Here is a 22,309-nt window from a genome sequence, read left to right on the forward strand (position 1 = left end):
TGTAAATATAGATTACATATATTTAACATCAATTCTTAGTACATGTATAATATACCTGGTGTATAATAAATAGTGATACAGTTGTAATACTCTGTATTAAATATATTATAATTTGACTGTAAGCATATTTAAAATATAGGGTTACATACATGAAGTAGTTTAAATGTTTAAATGTTACTTAAATATATTTAAAATAGTTCCATTTTAGTACAGTTAAGTGCACTCAGCACAATTTAAATAAGACTTTTGTACTATCTTCATACAATTAAAGTAGAATAAGTGCAAAAAAGTTGTTCCATTTTAGCACATGACAGGAAATAACAATAAGTGCAAATAAAGAGTGATTAAGCTAAAAAATATGATTTCTTTGTAGTTTAAAGTCTCATAAACATGATAAATAATCAAAATAATTAAACAATCGTCAAAATGATCCACATAGAGATACATAATAAATGGACAGGCAGAGACAAATGAATACATATTTACACTTTTTATTGAGATAGTATAATAATCAGCTGCATGCACTAAAAATATATACATTTACGGTACAAATATAAGCAATTCAAATACATATAAAGATCACTGTAGAGTTCTTTCTACTAATCATCAGTAAACAAGAGGTAGTGATGCTCCTTCTCTTACTCTAAGTGCTTTTTGATGTGCTCATATATTAAAGTAAATATATACTTTAATACCTTACATGAAATAAAATGAACTGTTTGATTTCTTATGCTTATAAGAACAACACACACAGGAACACACTATTGTACAAACGGTAAAAATCTGGTATATATAGATGTATAGATGTGTAAGAGTCTTAAAATAAAGTGCAGTTTAGTAACAATCACACAGTAAAAACAGGACAGCAGCAAAGTGATAGATAGACAATGCAATACTCTGAATGATACTGTATATGATAACATAAATATAGTTAAATGGAATGGAATTCTGTATCTTAACACATACAAATATGAAGAGAATATACTGTATTTATTTATATCAGAATGGAAGGTGCAGAAATAGACGGACTTTTTTAGTTATACTCATTTAATTATCAGCTAATGATAATAATAGAAATTTAAAGCTTGTGGTATTTAGCTGATGCTCTTATCAATGGTGATGTACAATGTTATTCCTATTACAATAGTAGAGTTGAGCTAATGTAGTGTTTGGAGTCTAGCCCAAGGACTCTTATTGGTGTAGAGCGGAATTCAGTCACCCAGATTAGGAATTGAACCGCAGTCTCCCACATAATATGGTAGTTCACTGGCAGGTAGTGGTGTTATCCACTGCACCACACCAACACTTAAATCATTCATATGCTATTTACTTATTTATTTATTTTTTACCATAATATTTTAGTGTAATTTGGCACTTTCTAAATTAGTAATGGTTAATCTCCTGAGTACAGGTTTCACGGAAAACGTTAAAATTGAACATGATGAAACTCAAACACAAAACCTTTAATGGAGCTTTAAAGAACCACAACTACCACAGGCAGCTTTCACCTCAACCAGCTAACCACCAGATAATCAGCCATCAAAAGCGTCAGGAGTAAAGGCATAAAGTTATCCAAAAGCAGTGTGTAAGACTGGTGGAGGAGAACATGATGCCAAGATGCATGAAGAAAACTGTGATTAAAAACCACCAGAATTATTCAACCAAATATTAATTTCTTAACTCTTTATGAATATGAACTTGTTTTCTTTGCATTATTTGAGGTCTGAAAGTTCTGCATCTTTTTTGTTATTTCAGCCATTTCCCATTTTCTGTAAATAAATGCTCTAAATGAGAATATTTTTATTTGGACTTTGGGAGAAATGTTGTCTGTAGTTTATAGAATAAAACAACAATGTTCATTTTACTCAAACATAAACCTATAACTGAAGTTACCTAGAAACTGAAGTGCTCTCTTAATTTTTTCCAGAGCTGTGAGAGAGAGAGAAAGAGAGAGAGAGAGAGAGAGAGAGAATCAGAGTAGGAGAGTGAGAGTTAGTTATGAGATTTTATCCATCTTTCTACTTACAAAGTATACAAAGTAATCTACCTTCTTCACACTCACGGTTTACAGGGTTAAATAAACCCGCTAATTCCTCAGCTGTGGTAAAATGTGGTGAAATGATTAATCAGATATTTTAACACATTCATAACGTTAAAGACAACTTTTAACTTTTAATTAGCAACTTTTAAACAATTATGAGTTTACAAAAAATTTGAATCATTCTAAATTGTAAAATATGCATGAGCCTTTACAACCAACATACAACAAGACAAAAAAGTTATTTTTGAATATATATAAATTAAATAATATTAATAAGTAATAAGTAATAGGCACAGCCCAATACAATTCCACTCCTCATGTCTTTCTTTCAGAGGAGCTCATTTATAAGGATTTAAGATGATTATTTTGTATTTCTTCATAAGGCACTGCTATTGGCTGGAGATGATATGGTCATCAGAGTCCTGCCGTCCAGAGGGGCGAAGAGCGGGTACAGCTTCTCTCTGAAGTGGCCGGTGAAGGTGAAGATGTGGGATTTGTTCTCGGCGTTGTAGAAGGAGATCTGGCCCTCCTCGTAGTCGATGTAAATGCCCATCTTCTTGGGCACCAGGGCGAGGGGCAGGGGCGTGGCCGGGTCGGTGCAGGCGTAGAACTGCCTGGTGCTGCGCCACAGGGTCCAGTAACCCTTGGAGGGCTTCATGGGGCAGCGGCCGAGCCTCTTGGAGGAGGCGGTGGTGACCCCCACTCTCCAGTAGCCGTTATTGGCCAGTTCCACCTCCCAGTAGCTGCGTCCCTGCATGTACCCCTCCCAGCCCAGCACACAGGGCCAGGTATCAAAGCGCTGGGAGCTGGGCGGCACGTAGGACTCCTGCAGGGCCTCCTGCACCTTCTTATAGTCGTCAGACAGCAGTAGCCACGGGTGGTTGGTCATGGGGTCGAGGTTCACGTCAACTGTGTTATAAAGAAGAGTGGGGTGTTGGTTAGTCTTTAGTTTTAGCTAGTATTTAGTTTTATATATATACAGCTCTGAAAAAAAAAGAAACCACTTAAAAATGATGAGTTTCTTTGATTTTACCAAATTGAGCAGTGTGTAAGACTGGTGGAGGAGAACATGATGCCAAGATCCATAAAAACTGTGATTTAAAACCAGATTTTTTTCCACCAAATACTGATTTCTGACCTATTAAAACTATTTATGAATATGAGCTTGTTTTCCTTGCATTATTTAAGGTCTGAAAGCTCTGCGTCTTTTCTCTGATTTTGCTATTTATATGTTTATGTTTGATTAAAATTAACATTGTTGTTTTATTCTAAAAACTATGGACAGTATTTTTCTTAAATTCCAAATAAAAATATTGTCATTTACAGCATTTATTTGCAGAAAATGTTGCTCTAAATGGCAGAGGTGGATATATATACATACAGCATTGCAACACCTTAGCAACCACTTAGAAACTACTAAGCAACCAACACGTTGTTACCATAGCAACATCTTCGCAAACAACTGGCAACCGCTTAGCAACACCTTAGCATACCTTAGCATGTTGGAATAACGTATTAGGGAATACACTTTTTTATCACCATAGCAACACCATGGCAACCACCACGGACACCATAGCAACACCTTAGCAATCACCTTAGCAACCACCTGGCAACCACTTAGCAATACCATAAAAAAAAAACATAGCGAACGGTAAGAGCAATTTTAGCTTCGCAGTCATTCTTTGTTTTCTTTAGGAAATACACTTTTCTAATGATCATTGTTGTTGTTATTGTGTTTTGCTAATCATACAAAATAAAAGCTCTCATTATGAATTAGAATTGTCGTATAAACGTACCTGCTGCACTAGTGATCCAGCTCCAAACTGCAAAAGAAAAAAGAAGAAACTATTAATTACAGCTCAAATAATCCACATTTTAACAGCTTTAAAGTTTCAGAGCTAAAATATATCGGGCCAGATTTATAAAAAATTGTGGTAACAACAAAAAAATGACTGACAAAAAATAGAGCATCAAATAAAAAACTACATATTAAAAAACGTAACATTAAATTTGTCTAAATGAATCAGTGGTAAAAGGAGAAAGTGAAAGCAGACGCATCCAGATAAGTTTATGACTTTTATTATTTTATATTATGAATGAGCAGCAAAACTATATCTCTCTCTAATCTTTAATCTAATGTAATGGCCCGAAATTACTTTAGGGGTTTGTAAAAAAAAAGATAATGTTTTAATATACTAATGTACCCAAGTTTATCTTTACTGCATTTGCAGTTTTGATGTTTTCCATGACGTTATGATTAACATTATTAGAATGTTCAAATTTTCTTTACGTTCCAGGAATGTTTTTTATTAAATGCTTTTAACCATTCTGATAACGCTGGTGCAACGCAACTTGTGTTAGGATTTATTTTTTTTGTTTTAGGGTTACTTTTAATGTTTCAGTAACCCTCTTGAAAACCTCTGGAATATAATCAAGAGGAAGATGGATGATCACAAACCATCAAACCACCAAACTGAACTGCTTGAATTTTTGCACCAGGAGTAAAGCAGCATAAAGTTATCCAAAAGCAGTGTGTAAGACTGGTGGAGGAGAACATGCCAAGATGCATGTTGAGATATATATATATATATATATATATATATATATATATATATATATATATATATAGGTATTTAATAAAGTGGCTAGTGTTCATTGCAGAAGTGGAGATGTGCAATCATATGTCTTAAACTGGGACTAATAAAAAACACTATCTTATCTATCTTATCTACCAGATACCAGTAAAAAAAAAATAAAAAACAGAAATGCTTGTTAAGATTTGCTACTGATTTTTTTGCAAATACAGACAATAATACCCAGGACAAATAACATGCAAATTATAAATATGTTTATTGTATTTTATATATATATAAATTATATATATGTTTTTTTGTTTTTTTTGGGGGGGTGCGTTTTTTATGAATCTGGCCAACTAAACATACAACCATTTAACTGATGCATGAACAATAAAATGTGGTGATGTGTGATATGATTTAAGTTACCTGAGTTTGGGATGTATTGTGGCGTGCCTGTTATAGAAACAAAGGATAAAGATGATAAAATAATTAGAAATAAGGGATGGTGGTGCAAAACTGTAATACAGAATAAGTCATTTAAACCATTCAAACAATTAAATATACAGTATTAATCATTTGTTCGTTTTTATTTGGACAATAATTTTACATTGCAAAACTAAAATGAAAACTAAACTGTGCTTCATTCAGAGTTTTATATTAATATTTCGTCAAATCATCACTGATTGTGGAAACTTCACATTTCCTTTAAATGAAATGTAAAATGTACTGATGATCAGTGATGGTTTGGAGAGACATGTCTGTCATCTGCTGGTGTTGATCCACTGTGTTTTATTATCAAGTCTAAAGTCAGTGCAGTTTTGTTTTCCCACAAAATCTTACAGCACTTCATATCTTACAGCTTCCCTCTGCTACTGACAACTTTTATGGAGATGCAGATTTCATTTTCCAGCAGGATTTGGCACACTGCCCACAGTACTGCCAAAAGTACCAATTGGTCTTATATAATATTCTAATTTTCTGAGACACCGATTTTTGGGTTTTCATTGGCTGTAATCCATAATCATCATAATCATCAACAATAAAATAAATAAACATTTAAAATAGATCACTCTGTGTTTAATACAACTATATAATATATAGAGAGTTTCACATTTTCAACTGAATTACTGAAATAAAGTAATTTTTTAATGATTTTTTTGAGATTCACCAGTATATCATCGCTGTCCAGTGAAAAACACTTATCTCCAAAACAGCAACTTTACAGGAGAGAGAAAAAACCTTGTAAACTTTCAATGTAAGTCAATGTAAAAAGAGTTCATTTCAGGTCATTTTGAAGAGTTTCTATTGGTCCGTTCACCAAGAAATTTTGGCACAGTGTGAGGGACAGTTTGTCTTTTCAAATTATGTAGTAAACTAAAAATCGAGATACAAAAACATAAAAAGTGTTTTTTTATAGGACAGCAACGATATACAGTATATACACACATTGCAATATATATTTTTAGAAAAAAAATATTTTCTGTATAAAAGCATTTTATATAGTTGTAAATGAAATAAGCTTGCTTCATATTTCTCACCTGCTTGCCAGGAGCGCTGCTTAGCCGAAAGCCACAGCTGAGAAATCACATCCTGTATTAATAAAAAAACACAAAAACAGTTTATATATCATCAATTAAATTATTAATGTTGGAAAAAAACCTTGTATCCATCCATTAATTCATCCATCTATAGCTTATAAATTATCTACCAAATATTCTGATGAATGGGCCAATAGAAATGCTCCAAAACTACTTGGAATAAAGCAATTTAAGGTAAAATTTTAGAATAAAGGTTACAAATAACAGTATTTTTAAACATTATTAAATGGTTAAAAGTAATGTCTCAACTAATTGATAGATGACACTAGTAACACAATATTAATCACTACTAAATTTTAATGCTTAAGATTGTTGTTAATAATGATGAATTAGACATTAGTTAAAATTATTTGTTATTATTAATGATTATTAATGTCTTAGCTAATTTTAATTAATAATTAGTTGAGATTTTCTGTGGTAAGTACTGTTGAATAAAGTACCCATATTGTTGAGTGTTCCATTTTTGACTCATTGACCTCCATTAAAAGATGTTTTTGCCATTTTGAAAATACAGTGTTTTTGCATTATAGTGGCCAAACATCTCTCCTACACTAGACTAGTCATTCTCCAGGATCTTATTGCAGTTTTAGCGTGTTTTTAGCAGAGATCTATATCAGTGTGTGTTTAGTTGCGAAAGCTAAGCTTTAAAATAAGCTGTATAATCTAAATTACACGCCTCCATATCCTATATCACACACATGCTGATGTAATCTAATCTATATGTGAGATATGATGGATCTTATGTAAACAGGGGTATAAAGGGCTTTATATTCTGTATTATTATCTTATCTATTATCTATTCTGTTCTATATACAGTGGTGCTTGGAAGTTTGTGAACACTTTTCTTTTAATTTTCTATATTTCTGCATAAAAATGAGCGAAAAGATTATCAGATTTTCCTAAAAGTTTTAAAAAAGCAGATAAAGATAATCCAGTTAAATAAAAGACAAAAAATATAAAATATACTTGTTAATTTATTTATTGAGAAAAATGATCCAATATTACATGTTTGTGAGTGGTAAAAGTATATGAAACTCTAGGATTAGCAGTTAGTTTAAAGGTGAAGGGGATTAGAATCAGACGTTTTCAGTCAATGGCATAACACACAATCAGGTATGAGTGGGCGGAGCCTGTCTGGACTCCACCAATTAACAGTCAGACAGATTACAGTGTACAAATGAAGGAGATACAAGACCATTGTTACCCTCCTTCAGGAGTATTCAACCAACAAAGAGCCATCACTTCAAGAGCAAGACATATAATAATCGGCAAGGTCACTAAGAACCCCCGGGTAACTTCTAAGCAACTGAAGGCCTCTCTCACATTGGCTAATATTAATGTAAAAATGATGTTTTTCCTTGCTTTTACCAAATTGAAAACCTCTGGAATATAATCAAGAGGAAGATGGATGATCAAACCATCAAACCACCAAACTGAACTGCTTGAATTTTTGCACCAGGAGTAAAGCAGCATAAAGTTATCCAAAAGCAGTGTGTAAGACTGGTGGTGGAGGAGAACATGATGCCAAGATGCATGAAAAAACTGTGATTAAAAAACAGCAGGGTTATTCCACCAAATATTGATTTCTGATCTCTTAAAACTACTTTATGAATATGAACTTGTTTTTTCTTTGCATTATTTGAGGTCTGAAAGCTCTGCATCTTTTTTTTGTTATTTCAGTCATTTCTCATTTTCTGCAAATAAATAAATGCTCTAAATGACGATATTTTTATATGTAATTTGGGAAAATTAATAGAATAAAACAACAATGTTCATTTTACTCAAACATATACTTATAAATAGCAAAATCAGACAAACTGATTCAGGAACTGAAGTGCTCTCTTCATTTTTTTCCAGAGCCGTATAGAATTTTTAGAAATATAGAAAAATATAGAAAATGCACTACTGTATACTGTTTTAATACAAAGTTCAATACACGTCTAAAATACAACATTATATGTTCTCATTCATGCAGAGTGAAACAAAAAAAAATGGAGAAAATTACAAATTAATGATTTTCTACAGCAAAGTTCTAAAAATATTATTTACAGTGCATGGAATATAACATATACATAAAATATAAAATATCTAAAATATGCTGAATCTTATTATTGATGCCACAGTAACTGAAACTAACCTACAGAAACCCTGAACTCAACCTTGACCAGCGCTTTATTGGAATCATCTATCAGGTTCATCCACCTTCTCTTATCTTATATAACCTGAGCTGAGTGACACACTTGCAGGCCTCATAAACACAGATGTGTTTTTTATTGAGGGACTATTGCCCTACAGCGTGCAGAAATGCTTATTAGCATTATGTAAGCCTGAATAATGCAGTATCATACGCTTCTTATTGTGATCAAATTCATATACAGCTCTGGAAAAAAATGATGAGTTTCTTTGATTTGACCAAATTAAAAACCTCTGGAATATAATCAAGAGGAAGATGGATGATCACAAGCCATCAAACCACCAAACTGAACTGCTTGAATTTCTGCACCAGGAGTAAAGCAGCATAAAGTTATCCAAAAGCAGTGTGTAAGACTGGTGGAGGAGAACATGATGCCAAGATGCATGAAAAAAAATGTGATTAAAAACCACCAGGGTTATTCCACCAAATATTGATTATTTCTGAACTCTTAAAACTTTATGAATATGAACTTGTTTTCTTTGCACTATTTGAGGTCTGAAAACTCCTAAAAGCCATTTCTCATTTTCTGCAAATAAATGCTCTAAATGAGAATATTTTTATTTGGAATTTGGGAGAAATGTTGTCTGTAGTTTATAGAATAAAACAACAATGTTCATTTTACTCAAATATAAACCTATAAATAGCAAAATCAGAGAAACTGATTCAGAAACTGAAGTGCTCTCTTCATTTTCTCTTAATAAGATGTATTTTTATCAGCTTCCCCGATCAAATATTCCACCTTTTAGTTATATAACTGCAAACTGTATTCCTGTATCTGTTTCTCTGTATACAAGTGGATCAGATGCGGCAGTGCTGCTGGAGTTCTTGAACACTTATTGTCCACCATTCTTTTACACACTCCCACCCACCCAGCTAACAAACGTTTTCTGAACGTTACAGTTAACATCCTCAGGATGTTTTTATTTAACGTTTTAAATGTTAAATGTAGTAACGTCACTGCAACGTGAATTGTGTCAAAGTTTAAAAAATTTAAAGAATGTTTTTGCAATGTTGCTTTTAACGTTTCTGTAATGTTAGTATTCATCTAACTGGGAATGTTTTGTGAGAAACGTTCTAATAATGTTGTGATAAACTATTATTATTAGTCACTCATTTTTTAGAGCATTAATTGTTCATGGAAACTTCTCAAAATAATGTTAAACATTCTTATAATATTTTCAGTAATTACCGTCTGTAACTATAGAGCTAACTCCTGAAGACGTGACCTGAAGGTTCAGCTGTGTTCATAATGCAGCAGAACAGGTTTCTGACCTTTTTGTCGTCTTTCAGTAAAGACCAGGTGATGAACTCCAGCAGGGGCATTAAAGTCATCAGCCTCTTCTTCCTCAGGCCGAGCAGACGAAGAGTCTTGCCCAGCTCCTCTCCCAGCACCCCACAGCTCTGAGGAGGAAAACGCAGAAAGTAAAGGATGAGACACACTGAAGGAAATGTTAGAGTTTGGGTTAGAGTTTGGTTACATTCAACAGAGAATCATTTACTTTCACCTGTTAGTTCAATTGCATTTAATAGACATGCAGTTCAATGTTAGTTGAACTTAAGTTCAGCATCATCAAATGGACCACCCAAGTAAAGTGTTACTGACATTTCTCCCAAATTCCAAATAAAACTATTGTAATTTAGAGCATTTATTTGCAGAAAATGAGAAATAATCAAATTAACAAAAAAGAACAGTTTTTTATTCAATCAGAACTGTAGGCTTGTTCAGTCTGAAAACAACAGATGAAATAAATGCAAGTTTAAGATTGAGTGAGTTTTTTTAAAACTTTGTGACATTGTGAGGACATTTATAATAAACCAGTAGATTAAATGCAATGAGCTGTCCTTATAGGTGCCCTCACAGTACCACAAAGTAAAAAAAACACACTCATTCTTAAACTTGCATCTATTTCATCCATCTACTGTTTTCAGTTTTAGCCACACATCCTCTAGACTGAACAAACCCTTTGTTGTGCAGTTGCAGATACCTAACAACTATTTAGCATGCTAGATATCTGACCCAGTTGGTGACTAGGAGTCAGGAACAGCGACTACATACAACCAATGGGATCACAGAAAGAGAAAAACATGGGTCCGAAACACATCTTCTACATGGTCAGAGCTGTTTATGGAGTCTGACCACTTTCTGTTTCCCTGTTATATCAGTAAATTACCGTTAATTAATTAATATCTAGGGGGAGCTAGCTCACTCTACAAATGAGGGGAGAAGTGAGCTAAAAACAAAGAAATGTACTAAAATACTATAAAATACTATTAAATACTATTTTTTTTATTTTAGAAAATAGAGTAATGATTTTCTTTAAAAAAAACAGTGTCATGAGTGTACCAAGAATACATCATAGAAGGCTAATATTATCATCTGCAGTGGACAGTGCAATGCAGTGGACAGTAATGATGGTGACCGGTGGCGTCTGGCTAGAATAGTCCATGCAGAATGTCAAGCAACTTTGGCAAACATTACATCCACTTTCAAAGTTGACACAAAATGCAACATTCTTTAGCTTCTACTGACCATTAAAAAGTCATGTGATGCAGTACTAGTTCCTGTCCCATCACTTTTGGCATGTCAGTGTCAAAGTTGAGCAACTTGTCCATGATGGTTTTTTTGGGTTTTTTTTTTTTACAAAACACTGAAAATTGAGTTAAAGTTTAAATATGACTCACTTTGCATATAAAAGGGCCAAAAGTGTGGAAATGCACTGTTAAAATTAGAGGTGGGCCAAAATATTGATATTGCGATATATCGTATGATTTATGTTGCAATTTATTATTGATACCTGTTGACAAATATCAATATATGTTACCGCAGTTTATTAATGTAGAAAAGTTAATTGCTTCATTACTCCACATGGTGGATTAGATTAGTAGCATAAACATGTGGTGAAGAATATTAGTTGTTAAACTGTGTGAATCTGACACCAATAAACCGATAATTCCAGGTATTTGTTTAATCTGTAACGGCACGAATGTATCATGTTTTATTCATGCTTTATTATTATTTTATGTTTATTTCCAAGTCTTTGTTGTTCTTTAACATGTTTTTATTTTACTTCTCTTTGTTTTAATCATGTTTGAATCATTTATGCTTTTTTCCTATTTTAGGTTTTATTTAAATTTTTATTGTTATTCTTTTACATGTTTTTTAATTTGACTTTCTCTTTATATTTTCTACTTTTTAAAGCACTTTGAATGACCGTTGTGTATGAAAGGTGCTATATACATAAACGTGCCTTGCCTTGTTCAGTTTCACAGATGCTGTATAGTATCATAGACAATTATCTTGCAATATATTGAGCATCACAGAATCATGGTATCGTGATATTGTGATTATAATATTGTATTGTGAGATGCCCTATGATTCACACCAGTGGATTATAACTGTTTGTGAGGTCTCTAATGCTCAAGACAGTAAATAATTGCTGTGTTTGTGAGAACTTTGAGCTGATGATGATGATAAATTGATGATGATAATAAATTATATACTGTAGGCTGTAGGTGACTCACCTCTGATACACTCTGCAGCTCTCTGGCCCATTCCATCAGCCTCTCCTCCAGCACTTCACCATCATCATCCTCCTTCTTCTGCTGCTCATCTTCCTCACTGTGCTCAAACCTCTGCTTCATCCATCTACTGTCTTTACACAACTGCAAACATACAAAGTAACTGGTTTAGTCTTTTTTTGTTCATTTCTAGCACACGCCTACTCAGACACATGTGATGTCAGACTCCGCCTCTTTTCAAAGTAGCATCACAGCACTAACGCTCGGAGGAAAGCGCAGCGACTCGGTTCTAATACATCAGCTCACAGACGCAGCCTTGTGCTGATCCACATCTTCCTAGGAGTGATGAGGGGAAAGAGCGCCATCTACTGTACCCACCCAGAGAGAGAGAGCAAGACTTATTGTGCTCTCTTGTAGCTCTGGCAGCTGATGGAAAGCTGCATAACCGGGATTTGAACCAGCGATCTCCCAATCACAATGGCAGCGCTTTAGAAGGTCGTGGCTAGAATTACTGTGTGCACACTATATATATATATATATATATATATATATATATATATATATATATATATATATATATATATATATATATGCATTACAATAATACATTGCACTTCCAGAACATCTATATTGCAAAAAGTTGGTTATTAATTAGAAGGACTTGATTTTTGTCTAGATAAATATCTGTAAATATATGTTTAAAAAAATCACTCTCACATAAAGATAAAAAGATCTCATCAGCTCTATTCTACTCTTACCAGTTTCAGCCCCTTTTAGAATGAGCTGTTTAAGGGCTCTGTCACTTTTATGCACATAAGCTGTTGCTGGCCACGCCCCATGTTTACGCTGTGCGTAAATTTGTTTACCACACGTTAGTGTTAGCTTGTGCTAAACGGCAAAAACCCGAACAAGCTAATTCATGCTTCACTTGCAAAAGACAGTGGGTATAGATCCCTCCCTCAGACGAGGTCTGCTGGCTAATCCTGCTGTGTACTGTCTAAGATTTTTAACTAAACTGATGTTTCTTCAACTGATCTAGTTTGATCTGAACACGCAAAACGCAAAAAGTGATTTTTTTAGAGAATAAATTGTCAGTTTCAGCTAGCCAGATCCTCGCTATCTCACCCTGTCGACGCTGTTGAGTTCATCAGCCCACTGCAGGATGAGTTTACGGCTCTCCTCCAGACTGCGCTCGGTCCGGGGGTCTTCCCATCTCTCTGCTGCACCACCGACCCACGTACTGCATCCTTCCCCAGCACTGTTATCCTTCTGTAACCCCAACAAACACACACACAGGAGATCAGCACGTCAACTATACGCTGAGTTTATTCAGATTATCAGTGGTTTGCTAATAACACCCCCCACCTAAAGGTGTAAAAGTGGGTTTGATATTGGGGAGGGGGGGGGGGGACACATTTGCTAAAATGAATGAAAGCCCACCCTAAAGTGACTTAGAACAACATTTGCGGAATTACAGTTAATCACACAAAAAAAAACAATATATAAAAAAAAATATATATATATATATATTATTTTTTCTGTACTTCTTGTGTTTTTTCTTGCGTGCAATGTCTGAATTATATACATACAACAAAAAACTGATCAGTTATCACCTAATATTTAAAATAACAACAGATTTGATTATTATTATGTATTGGCATGTCAGTTCTGTTGTATATTTACATTTTCTCCACTATTTAAAAATAAAAAATTCTACTGAAAGCACTTCTTATGATGGTGTCCTTTCATTAAAATAATGTAACTTTACGTTTTATAGAGATTAATTGCTTTCATCTCTGACCAGCTCGCGTGTAAAGCCGGTGTTGTGGTAAAACCTGCACTGCAATCTGCAAAATGGAAATACTCAAAGCTATGTTCTAAGCCAGGGGTGTACAAACTACGGCCCGCGGGCCATTTGGGGCCCGTTTCCTTTTATGGAGAGGCCCGCGATGTATTTTAGAAATAGAATGAAAGTTGGCCCGCTGTTAAGCAGGTTTTTATAATGTGAGATTCAAAGCTTGAACGCTAGGTGTCAGAAACGGGCCAAAGAGTCTAAAAGCGGAGAGGGTGCGCATTTCTAGCTCAGAAAAACGGGCCAAAGAGTCTAAAAGCGGAGAGGGTGCGCATTTCTAGCTCAGAAAAACGGGCCAAAGAGTCTAAAAGCGGAGAGGGTGCGCATTTCTAGCTCAGAAAAACGGGGCAAAAGAGTCTAAAAGCGAAGAGAGTGCGCATTTCTAGCGCAGAAAAACGGGCCAAAGAATCTAAAAGTGGAGAGAGTGTGCATTTCTAGCGCAGAAAAACGGGGCAAAGAGTCTAAAAGCGGAGAGAGTGCGCATTTCTAGCCCAGTAAAACGGGCCAAAGTGTCTAAAAGTTGCCGTTATTAAGGAGTTTAATATTAAGAGACATCATGGAATTAAACATCAATTTAAAAAATCTTAGTTTACACAACACTGTCAAAGATAGAGAGAGTAAGTCAAGTAAAATGGTGTATAAATGAAATAATCAGGAAAAATGTATTATTTAAAGTGGTATATTTCATTATTTGTTTTATTACAGAGTGTGACCCGTGACTTCAAATATATTTCTCCTTCTGGCCCCCAACAAAAAATGGTTGGACACCCCTGTTCTAAGCTATGCTGACTTGTAAGACATAATAAAAAATAATCATGTCACCTGCAGCCTCTCCCGAGAGGCGGTGCTTTTTCTGGCGGGGGTGCTGAATTCAGCACTATAGTAGTGCTTAAATCTGCACCCCCGCCATAAAAAGCACCCCCTCTCAGCAGCGTGTACATGTACCGTCTTCTTGATAAAAGCGGAGACAATTGCTTTTTAGCTTACTTTAATTACAAACGCGCTTCCGAGAGGTGGTGCTTTTCATGGCTGGGGTGCAGATTTGGACGCGCTTTCAAAATAAAAGTTTATTTTAAAACAATTTCTGCTATTTTTGCGGTATCATTTTTTGCCACTTGTGGATGGTGGACCCCCATATAGAGCCGTACTCGCATGCACCTATTTACAGTCAGTCAGGAGATGTGTCAGGGTTTAAAAATCATGAGCCATAAAGAGATAACTCTTCATATTCTGTTATCCCAGGCTAATAAAGCTGCAGAGAGATAAGCTGGAGGAAGATACACGTCTCCACTGACAACGCTTATCAGACTGCAGCAGATCTAATAAAGTCATTTACTCATTATGTTTGCACGCAACGGGGAAACTGCCATGTTCACATTCAGCTGATATAATACAGTGGTGTAAAAAAGTATTTGCCCCCTTACAGATTTCTTTTTTTGTGCATTCTTGTCATATTTACATTTTTCAGATTATCAAATACACATTAATATCAGAAAAACATAACCTGAGTAACCAAAAAAAGCACTTTTTAAATAATAATTTCATTTATTAAGCGGAAATATGTAAACTATCCAAACTAATCTAGCTCTATGCGAAAAAGTGTATGCCCCAAATATAAATAAACTGTGATTAATCACTTTCTGTAAAGCTGAGTTCAATTTCACTACTAACCACAACCAGGCCTGATTACTGTTAGAAGCAAGTAGAATCAAGAAATCACTTTTATAATAGAACCTTTCTGATAAAATGAAGCAGATAAAAGATCTAATTTAAAAAGCAGCACATTATTATTAAACCCCAATCTGAAGAACTACAGATGAGAAACCAGAAAAGTTATTGATCATCTATCAGTCCGGAAAAGAGTATAAAGTCATTTCTAAAACGTTTCCATAATGTTAGTATTCATTACAAATACAAAGTCTGTTCCATGATCAACTGGAATCGTACCAAGATTTTTATTCAAATAAAATTGTGTCCATATTTTATTATGTTAAAGTAAAACAAAACAAAAAAATTAAAGTTAATTTAACTGTTTTTCAGCATTTTAAATACATAATACATTTTTTTTACATGTACTGGTTTAGTATTTACAGTTAATTAAGTTAATTTAAAACATAATTTCAAATTTATTTGTTTGTAAATTTTATATTTTAATTTTATATTTATTTAAAAAATTCAACATTCAGATCCTATGTTATTCTAACCTTGTTTTTAAGGTGTTCTATCATACACTGTACATTCACATTAAAACTTGTGTGCTTAACATATTTTGTTAACGGAAAGCTTAACGACTTAAACTCTTAGGTTAATTAAGTGATTTTTCCTGGATTAAACTGAGAAAAATAAAGGAAACTGTTTAATCAATTGGTGATCAGTGACTTTAGGCGTCTCAGAGTCTAAAAGACAGAGCGTGACTCAGGTGTGCATTTCTACCTGCAATTTCAGAACAGTTCCTCATTCCCGACTGATAAGAATTAAGTGGGCCAGTGAATCACACACCATGCAGCTTGATTTAGGGCGTGACAGTGTGTCTTTGTTATCGTAACAACGGGAGAAGTGTACCGTCTTCTTGATAAAAGCGGAGACAATTGCTTTTTAGCTTACTTTAATTACAAACGCGCTTCCGAGAGGTGGTGCTTTTCATGGCTGGGGTGCAGATTTGGACGCGCTTTCAAAATAAAAGTTTATTTTAAAACAATTTCTGCTATTTTTGCGGTATCATTTTTTGCCACTTGTGGATGGTGGACCCCCATATAGAGCCGTACTCGCATGCACCTGGTTACAGTCAGTCAGGAGATGTGTCAGGGTTTAAAAATCATGAGCCATAAAGAGAAGTAAAGGGCCAGTGAATCACACACCATGCAGCTTGATTTAGGGCGTGACAGTGTGTCTTTGTTATCGTAACAACGGGAGAAGTACACCTTGTGTGGCTCAAAACACGGAAAATTCTATTAATTAATCATAGGTGTGTTTTGGGAGTAACGTGAAATAAATCGATTGGTGTGTCACTTGCCATTTCCTTTAAGAGCCAGGTGAGCTCTGACTTTGGTGGATTGCTATTTTAACGATACAGTGTTCAAAGTGTTGAACAGGATGTACGCATATTGAGGATGCACTTGTGTTGACAATTCACTGCCAAGATAGCAATAAACGTCTGACTGTTGACTATAGTTTAGGTTGTGTTCAGTCAGTGGAGCTCTTGTGACAAGATAGCCATACACAAGAAATTTATTTAAACACAGAAGGTGTGAAAATAGACTGTTGTTGGGGTGTAAGATGTAAGTGCATTTAAGTATATTTTTTAAAAGTAAACTTAACATGGAACAGTATATACTTTTAGCATTAAAATGATTACATACTTAAATACATACTAAATGTACTACTTAAGGAAACTTAAGTATATTTCAATTGTTATTAAACTATATTTAAATACAACATAAAAGCATTAGATTGTGCTTTTGAGAGCTTTTTTTGTATAACTTTTGCAAAGTTTGTGTTTTTCAACATAACTTTTAATTCACTTGAAGTATATTGTAAATGTACTACTTTGCAAACTACACTAAAATGCACTTTCAGCTGTATTTAATGCCACTGTACTATGTATATTTTCTATCAACACAATGTATAATGTAAATTATTATTAGTATTAGTATAATTAGTATAATGCATATTGCTTAAAAAAAAAAATATGGAAATACAGAGAAAGTATATGTCATGTTACAAAGTATATTAAATTTAAAAAATGTACTTTTAGTATTCTTTACCTAATTTAAACATGCTTTTAATGCTCTTAATTCGACTTATTTTTCGCAATGGATGGCCCTTCAAATTTAGTGTTGTTTAATATTATTTTAGGGTACAAAATTGATAGTGATTCTACACCCAATTGAAACATTAATTTAATAAAGTTAATACTGACAGTTTATCATTGATTTAACATCTCTCCATAACTGCACAGCCCACGGTTATGACTACAGAAAAAGACAAAAATATTATATAAATTATTCCCACTATAAATGATTCTTTATTTCTTACCTTACACACTTCTGCCACCTGTAGCTTCCAGCAGTTGAGGAACTGAATACACTCCTGAAGGCTGCGGAGATCCTTCAGACTCTGCTGCCTCTGTTTTGGCTGTGGGGGAAGAACACACACACACACACACACACACACATATATATCAAAAACACAGTTTTTAAAGTCTGTTACAGACGGCTATAAATTACATTTTAAAGAACCAGTCAAAAGTTTTGACACACACCTTCTCTTTCAATGTTTGTTTTATAAAAGTGTTATAAAAGTTCAAGTGATGAACTTATCCTGTACAACAGAGAAATCTCTTGCTCTTTCTTTTTTTCTGCGGAGGTCCTGATGAGTGCCAGTTTCACCATCATAACATTTTTAATGGTCTTTTTTCCGACTGCACTTAAGGATACTTTTTAAAAAGTTGACTGATCTTTATTTTATTCTTAAAGTCATTTTTATCTTTACTTATTTAAGTAGTTCTTGCTTCTCATAATCTGGATTAGGACATTACTCAAAAATTCACTATTCACTGTATACCTGTAACTCTACCTCTTCACTACTTTACAACTTATCCTTGTTTTCTGCTGTGGTCCTGATGAGTGCCAGTTTCATCATTAAAATGTTTTTGATGTTCTTTGCAGTGACTACAGCATATTTTCCAAGTTTTTAAAAGTACTTTAACTGACCATTTTGTAAAGTAATATTTTTCTTTACTTAGTTGATTAGTTCTTGCTTCTCATAATCTGGATTATAGATTATAGATTAGAACATTACTCAAATATTCACTATTCACTGTATACCTGTAACTCTACCTCTTCACTACTTTACTTTAACTGATGCTCTCAAACACTTTATTAAGAGACAAGAAATTCAAGTAATTAACTCTTGATGAGTTCAGCACAGCTGTTAACTGAAAGCCTGAATTCTAGGTGACTCCAGGTGTGTGTGATGCTGGTGTTACCTGTGAGCGTGTGGAGGAGACGGCGCTGGTTTTGCGGGATGGTGAGGGGGCTGTGTTGTGACTCTGCACTGATTCCTCTGGAAGAGTCCAGCGCACTATTCCTATAGTGCTACTCTGAGTCTCCACACCGACCAGAGGGTTTTTCTCTGTAGGTAGAGAGATAAATACATCTTTATTGATTAATTTGGGAAGATTTCCTCAGGAAAATTCATGTTTTAGGAGCATCATTACACACTATATCAGTACAAAAGGAATATACACACAAAGTAACAGAGAAAAATAATATAAATTAAAAAATACAATATACAAAAAGTCCTGCAGTAGAGCTATTGCACGTTATTATTACACTTTGTTTTATATTATTGCACATAGTTAAGTTTATGTTATTTTTTTGTCTAGTCAGTCTACTGCTCCACAAGAGATGCTCTATAAGAGATAACAGCAGATGATGAAATCATCATTAGATCATCTAGTATTATTGTTGTTGTTATTTTTATAAATTAAAGGTTATGCACACAGACTGAACTCAGTTTAACCCACCTCTCAATCTGTGGGTAATAATAAATAAAGTTAAAATCAATTTTACTTATTTATATATATTTTTAATTACTTATATACTTAATTAAACTTAATCTGATTAAATATGTTAGCCACTCCATCATATGTTTTTTTTTATATTACACACATACTATTTGGGTTTATGGCTACAGATGGTAAAAAAGGTAAAAAACAGAATGTGATTGTCTAATTCCTCAGAAACTACAGTAAAATATTAACAAATAATTATAATTATCATAATAATGTAAACTACAATTAATAGTGCAAAAAAATATAGAGCAATAAATATTATGATTAAATCATGAGCAAATATTGAATTAATTTAAATGAATATAATTCATATATATAATAAGCTAAAACTCTAGACAACTGTTTAAGTTAATATTACAAAACAGAAAGTTAAAATTGGTAAATATAACAAATAATAAAAAAAAATCAAAAGTATTATTTGTAAATGATTTAGTAAGTTTGTTGTCTTGTTTAAACTCTGTAAAAAAGTATAATTCACTAATGTATAAAAATAGATGACCTACAAATTTTAAACAAACCAAAAAATGACAGTAAATGAATTTGTACATACACAGATACTTTACATAAAATAAAGTAAATTAATAGAGTAAGCAGTAGAAAATAAATTAATAATTCAATTATTATTGTCTAATGTTATGTCAAACATAGCATAAATCAGCAACATTCACATTCACTATTGAATTTAACAATAAAATAATTTAAATAGTAATAAAGCCATGTTAATTTCTTCATTTAAAACAATATAGCCCTTTCCACTGTGCTCTTTACATATTTTCAGTATAATTTTTCTTTCTTAAATTAAATTTCTGAATCCAATTTAAAATGCATTGATTTTACTTTACAATAAGGGAACACTCATTAACAGTATTAACAACAGAATGTCTTCATTAATTATTAATCAAAACTAGTTAATACATAATTAATCGTTTCAACACGTTTTAACTAATGTCTCAGTTTTTTTATTATTCACATTATTTTTTTGTTATTTAATGTTTTATAGGTTTTAAAGTAATCGCAATTTACAGAAAAATAGCACATTAATCAATCTCAACAAACAAACAAAAAATAAATAAAAAACGCAATCAATAGCCAAGATAACAATTTTACTTTTATGAAAACAGCCACAGCCACCTTCTTTAAATGTGGAGAGAAAAACTATTTAATGGAAAATCCCAAAATATAAATTAAACTATGAAATGTGGAACAAGGCAGTAGAATATTTAAATCTATTTAAAAATATTTAAATTAATAAGTATTTACAACATTCCTTATAATGAAAATTAAGTATTTTTTAATAATGTCTTAACTAGTTTAATAAATACGTATTTAAGACATTACTGAACCATTTAAGAATTCTTATTACGTCTGTTTTAAGTTCTGTTTTTGTGCCCCTTATTGTAAAGTGTTATTCGTGCATTACACAAATACAAAATACAAAATACACAAAATTCACAAACGTTAAGTTTAAGTAAAAGCAACTAAGTAAAAGTAAAAGTAGAAGACATACTCAGCGTTTTATGTTTAAGAATGCTCTTCATTGTGTGCATATTTGTCTGTTCATCTGTAAAACAGATTAAATGCATGTTGCATTAATGCATTATAGGATTCTTGAGCATATTCAATCAATTCACATCAATTAATGCATTAACTGTGCGAATAAGAAATGAATGCAATGCATAATGCAGAGATGACAGGTAAATATATACATATAAAAATAAAAAGCATTATTTGTAAATGATTTACTTGTTTAAACTCTGTGTTAAAGTATAGTTTACTAATTTACAACAACAGATGACCTACTAATTTTAAACAAATCATGAAAAATTACAATGAATGAATTTGTTCATACACAAATACTTTTTTTTATAAAATAAAGTAAATTAATAGTGCAAGCAATAGAAAATAAATGTATAATTAAATTAATATTGTCCAATGTTATGTCAAAAATGACTTAAATCAGCAAGATTTACTTGTTAATAGACACTTTCTATCTGAATTGAACAATAAAATAATTACAATTTAAAGTAAGTTACAATAAATACAGTACATATTTAATTTCACAATCAATACAGATGCTGTACAGTGAAATATACCCAGCGTGAGCAGATGTGTGTGTTAAAGTGATGAGTGAAACTGAATGACTTTAATAAATCAGTGTAAATTTAAAATATAATATAATATAAGCTAAAACCCTTTTTTTTTAAAAATCAGTTAAGTAACTGTATTTAAACTAATTAATTAAAAATATATATATATATATTTTTAACATGTTTTAACTAATGTCTCAATTCATTATCATTTATCATTTATTTTTATTATGATTTATTTTTACTTTTTGTTATTTAATGTTTTGTTTGATTGCTTTTAAAGTAATCAGGAATAGCACATTAATCAATCTCAACAATCAAATAAAAATTTATTTAAAAAAAAGCAACCAATAGCCCATCCTTCTTTAACTGTGTGAAAATTAATGTATTTTATTTAACTCAAAATGTTTTTGTATAATTTAAATAGTAAGTTATGAAAAATACAGTGAATATTTAATTTCACAATAAATAAAGATGCTGTGAAGTGAAATAAACCCCAGCAGGACTTACCCAGCGCGAGCAGGTGTGTGTGAGAGTGTGTGTGTGAGCAGGTGTGTGTGACTGAATGACTGATCTCTCTCCTCTCTCAGGTTTTTGTCTGCAGTCGGGTCGAGGTGATCTTTGGACCTGATTTATTGCTGGATTGAAACGAGGAGGGAAATCTGACTGAGTGATTTACCGTAAAGCAGAGCTTCAGTTACAGTCAGACTAAAGGTCCTCCAGAGCTTAACGCACTTTATTGATCAGTGGTGACGACAGATCATTTTAATCACAATCATTCCAAGCATCCCGATGCAGAAACTCCACAGAGATTAACATCTGTACCAGATTTCTGACGTCATTTAATATTTTTTATTTCTTAATAGT

General features: G+C 32.9%; 1 protein-coding gene across 1 annotated transcript; it reads right to left on the bottom strand.

The window, feature by feature from the left end:
• Nucleotides 1-473: 473 nt before the first annotated feature.
• si:dkey-219e21.2 (E3 ubiquitin-protein ligase TRIM39) lies at nucleotides 474-22,035 on the bottom strand. The gene is made up of 11 exons (XM_022670289.2): nucleotides 21,953-22,035; nucleotides 20,863-20,916; nucleotides 18,768-18,913; nucleotides 17,816-17,914; nucleotides 13,054-13,197; nucleotides 11,932-12,072; nucleotides 9,682-9,810; nucleotides 6,156-6,207; nucleotides 5,044-5,070; nucleotides 3,838-3,864; nucleotides 474-2,950 (listed from the first exon to the last, which is right to left on the bottom strand). The coding sequence occupies exons 2-11, from the start codon at nucleotides 20,900-20,902 to the stop codon at nucleotides 2,418-2,420; spliced, it is 1,338 nt and encodes a 445-aa protein (XP_022526010.2). The 5' UTR covers nucleotides 20,903-20,916; nucleotides 21,953-22,035; the 3' UTR covers nucleotides 474-2,417.
• Between the last annotated feature and the right edge of the window lie 274 nt (nucleotides 22,036-22,309).

This window comes from Astyanax mexicanus, chromosome 15 (assembly GCF_023375975.1).
Source record: "Astyanax mexicanus isolate ESR-SI-001 chromosome 15, AstMex3_surface, whole genome shotgun sequence".
NCBI lineage: Eukaryota > Metazoa > Chordata > Actinopteri > Characiformes > Acestrorhamphidae > Astyanax > Astyanax mexicanus.